The 4,350-nt window shown below is 49.3% G+C and overlaps 1 protein-coding gene across 1 annotated transcript; it reads right to left on the bottom strand.

The window, feature by feature from the left end:
* Window positions 1–1,257: 1,257 nt before the first annotated feature.
* LOC120980008 (E3 SUMO-protein ligase KIAA1586-like) lies at window positions 1,258–3,153 on the bottom strand. The gene has a single exon (XM_040408873.1). It carries the CDS (start codon window positions 3,151–3,153, stop codon window positions 1,258–1,260), a length of 1,896 nt encoding a protein of 631 aa, XP_040264807.1.
* Between the last annotated feature and the right edge of the window lie 1,197 nt (window positions 3,154–4,350).

The raw sequence follows: 4,350 nt of genomic DNA, 5'->3' as shown, positions 1-4,350 counted from the left end.
GGGCGTGTGTCCGGACGCTGACGGTGATGGCTGCTTGAAGGAGCTGCTCCTGCCTGCACCGCAAATTTCTGGCCAGCGACACATCTCTCCGATCATATGGGGAAGAAAGTGGCTCCGAAAAAGACCCCTATCCCTCCCCGATCCCCCTCACCTACTAGGACCCTGGAACAGTGCTGGGATTGCACTCCGGGTCCGGCGCTTCCACCACGCAGCACCAAGGCACAGAGGGCCTCCCGCCATTCCTCCCTCCCCTCGCCGGATTCCCGCACCCTGGCCAGGGAGAAAGACACAGTGCTACTTACTCCTGCTGGATCTCTTCAGGGAGCCGGAACGCCATCTGCAGTGTCTACACGTGGACCCTCTGACCTGGGGCTCTTACCGGCCGCCCCAGACTTTCGGCCTGCTTCTGCTGGAAGGAGGGATCCCGCCATGATGGCTCCTGGATCCACTTCTCAGGGGGCGACTGCATGTAAAGGTACTGTGGCTACTAGGGGACGGGATATTAACCATGGGGACCCTGCATCTAGCCTTCCTGGGACCCCCCTGCTTGGGGCCTGGCAAAATAAGCAGCTCCCAGCCCCACCATTGCTGGACCAGGGGGACAGCAGCTCCCCTCTCCCTTCTGACATCTGGGCCAGATCCCCAAGCCCTCCAACACTTGCCGTTATGGATCCTCCATCCCTGCCTGAACCTCCACAGCCATGGGCGAGCTATTTCAGTCGTTTTCCTACAAAAGAGGACTTTCGGGTTCTTATTTCTGAAGTTACGGAAGCCTGCAGAGCTGAAATTGCGGCAGTTCGCACTGACATTAAACATGTGGTTTAATGTGGTTGACTCCCTGGAAAATGCCCATGACGATACCAGGCAATATATTTCCACTCTTCACAGTGCTTTAAGTGGGCCAAAAGAGGTGCCGGTACTCTATTAGGCGCCGGTGCTCCCCCCCCCAATACTGAGCATGAAAATACCCTTAGAAAGTACCCTGAAAAAGAGCTACTGTAGAAAGAGCTACTGAACATAAATAAAATGTGCAAAAGGGTATTGAACAAAATGTTGTACAAAATGTACATAAAATAATTTATAAAAATTATAATAACATACTAACCATAGAACTGTAAACAGTAAACAGTAAAACATAAACCTGAGTCTTGAAGATGAAGGTTAATTTCTTTACCCCTGAAAAATATACAAAAGCAGATTCAATACAATCACAGTACATCAAATGAAAAATGAAAAATATTGTACAAATCATTTTACCTAGAAAAGGCTCCAGCACGTTTTGGGCTCCACTTTCCTTGCACTTTTGGCTTCGCAGTTTGTGAAGGCTGCACTTCTCCTCCCTTTTGCCAGCCATGTCTGCACATATGTTTGTGCATTAAACTGATCCAAGGGTGGTCCGTTGCATTTCAGGAAGATCAGATTTGAAAGCCTTTTGATGTCGAGAGAGTTTCTTTTATCTGTCAAAGTATCATTCATTGAGCTGAAAGCTCGCTCGCATTCACTTGTTGATACTGCAATGGTGTGGACAGCTTTAAGAAGAGGCTTCAGGTCTTCTGGTGTCTTGGAAGCTTTAAGGTCTTTATACTCCCTAAATCCTTGGACACTTTTCCTCTCCCCAACTCTGAATCTCTGACATAAACGTCTGACCGCTGCATCACCATATTGAATCTCAAGAGATGCAGGCCAGGAGTCAGACTGGAGGACCTTGATGTCTGAGAGGAGGTGACTGTCTGTCTTTTCAGATGAGGTTCTACTGACATGTGAGGAAGTTGTTGGAGTCATCCTGCACTTAACATTTTCAGCCAGGCTACGGAAAAATTGCCCAGGGTTGATTTTTATAACCCTCTCATTTTCATGCAGGCATACATTTCTGAAGATTTTCTTATTTTCAGCCTCAATGGCAATTTGTGTGTAGGGACCAGGTGTGGATACCATTGACTCAAACACCCGGATCTGTCGGTCCAGCTGCCTGTCGGCTTGATCCAAAGTCATGTCACGTCTCTGGAGCATTCTTGAGAGGTCACTGAGTTCTGTGAGAGCGTCATACATGATGCCAAGATTGACCACAAAAGAAACAGTAGTGAGAACATCATTGAGTCCTTTGTATTTTGCTCTCTCTCTTGAGTCCCTGCTGGTATCAGCAGCAGCACTTGTAAAGTGTACCTGCAAAGCTGGGTAGTTCTCCCATACTGCTTTCACCGTTCTCTCACTTGAAGCAACCCAACGCACTGATAAAACACGGCCTATCACAAGGAGACGCTGTCCAACACTGTGAGCACTCTCTGTTAACTCCCTTTGGTTTTTTGGGGATGCATGGTAGAGGGAGTAAAGCTGATCTAAAAATATTTTAAAGTGGTTGATTCCTCCAACCTCCTTCAAAACATCACAAACTGCCAGTTCCAGTCTGTGATTGGAACAATGCCAGACAAACAGGTAAGGGAATTTGGAACAAAGCTGCGCAGCAACTCCTGCTTTCCTCCCAAGCATCACTGAGGCTCCATCACAAGCAAATGCCAACAAATGTTCCTGTAGGTAGTGAGGGTCAAAGCCATTATTATGAAGACATTCTAACAGTGCTTCAGTGATGTCATTTGCTGTGGTCCCCTGCAGCTCAATGAGTTCAAAAAATACTGTGTCTGGCTGTTCATTGGAAATAGCTGATCGCAGGCACACGACAAGGACAGACTTTCCACTTATTGTAGTCGATTCATCAATGAGCACACACAGTTTTCTTTCATTCATCACTATGTCATTGACTACCTTCTTTTTCATTTCAGCTGCAATGTGATCCAGTATATTTGCACACGAGTTATTAGAGTGTAAAACTCTGCCCATCTTGACACCATTTAAGACTTGCAACTGGACATCTATTGGCATGTCTGTAAAGGGACGCCCATGCTTGCCAATCTTATAAGCTGTTCTAAACACATTGCAAGTTGAGGCGTATTCAGCCTTTCTCATATCTTCAATGTGTTTTTGCATTGTATTTTGTGTTGCCTTCTCTTTTATTTCAACTGCTTTCTTGTGATAAATTGAGTCTCTGTGCTCTTTAATTTTCTTTCGTAGTGAGCTTTGTTGTGCAGCCTTGTCCCTTCCATAAGACGAGATTAAGCACCCACTCCACTCCTGCGACACTCTCTGCCCTTGCTGCATGTCTACACGAGCACAAACTTGACTACACACACTACAGCCCAACTTTCGATTTTTGCTTAGCAGCCACTTGTAATTTGTGGAGAAATACTGTACTTGTGCTTGGGACCAACATTCTGGCCACTCATGCTCGGCAATGCGGCTGTTGTCATCGGTAGAAGTGATGTCACTCTCGTCCTCTACGTCACTTGTGAGAACCTGATCGACCGCGGCACTACTTGTGTGGTGGTGGTGGGGGGGGGGGGGGTACTGGTAAAGAGAGGAACTAATGTGTGTGATGAGGGGGGGGGGGTCTGATGTGCAGGGGGGTACTGGTACAGAGAGGAACGAATGTGCGGTGGTGGGGGGGGGTCCTGGTACATAGAGGAACTAATATATATGTGTGTGATGGGGGGGTCTGATGTGCAGGGGCCCCCTACACATCAGACCCACCCATCAGACACATATATATTAGTTCCTCTATGTACCAGTACCCCCCCCCCCCCACCGCACATTCGTTCCTCTCTGTACCAGTACCCCCCTGCACATCAGACCCCCCCCCCCCTCATCACACACATTAATTCCTCTCTGTACCAGTACCCCCCTGCCAGGGGGGGGGGGGGGGTACTGGTACAGAGAGGAACTAATGTGTGTGGGGGGGGGGGGGGTGCCTGTCACTCACCAGTACTCTTCAGAAGTTGGATTCCAAAGCAAAGTCGATGTTCTTTGCTGCACCGTCCGACTCCTGACTCCAAGGAGGACCAGTCACTGGTCGCCGCACTGATCGCTCCTCACAGGCGCGCGGGAAGGAGTTGACGTCACCTAACGTGAGGTCAACTCCCTGCCTGCGCCAGCCTGAGCCGTACTCTGCAACGACCCGCCCCCCTCCACTAGCTGCCCAGCCAACGACATTAGGGAGGAGATACTGCCAGCTCTCCGCTGCGCTCCGGTACCGGAAACCCACGTACTGGGCGCACGGAGAGGTGCTGGTACTCTCCAGGGCAATTTTTGGAAGTGGCGGTACTGAGTACCGCCGCGTTCCGGCCCACTTCAAGCACTGACTCTTCATGAATCCATTTCTGCCCAAACGGCTGTACTCAGGGGCATGGGACGGCATTTAGAGGACTTGGATAATCGAGGGCGCTGGAATAACAACAGAGTGCAGGGTCTTCCGGAGGCTACTGGTGACAAAGATCTCTTTGCTACGCTGAAAGCCATTTT

Source organism: Bufo bufo, chromosome 10 (assembly GCF_905171765.1).
Source record: "Bufo bufo chromosome 10, aBufBuf1.1, whole genome shotgun sequence".
NCBI lineage: Eukaryota > Metazoa > Chordata > Amphibia > Anura > Bufonidae > Bufo > Bufo bufo.
The sequence above is the reverse complement of the archived record's forward strand: the minus strand, read 5'-3'. Positions and strand labels throughout refer to the sequence as shown.

Excerpts from the sequence above, each read along its gene's own strand:
- LOC120980008 (XM_040408873.1), bottom strand. The coding sequence starts at position 3,153 with ATGCAGCAAGGGCAGAGAGTGTCGCAGGAGTGGAGTGGGTGCTTAATC.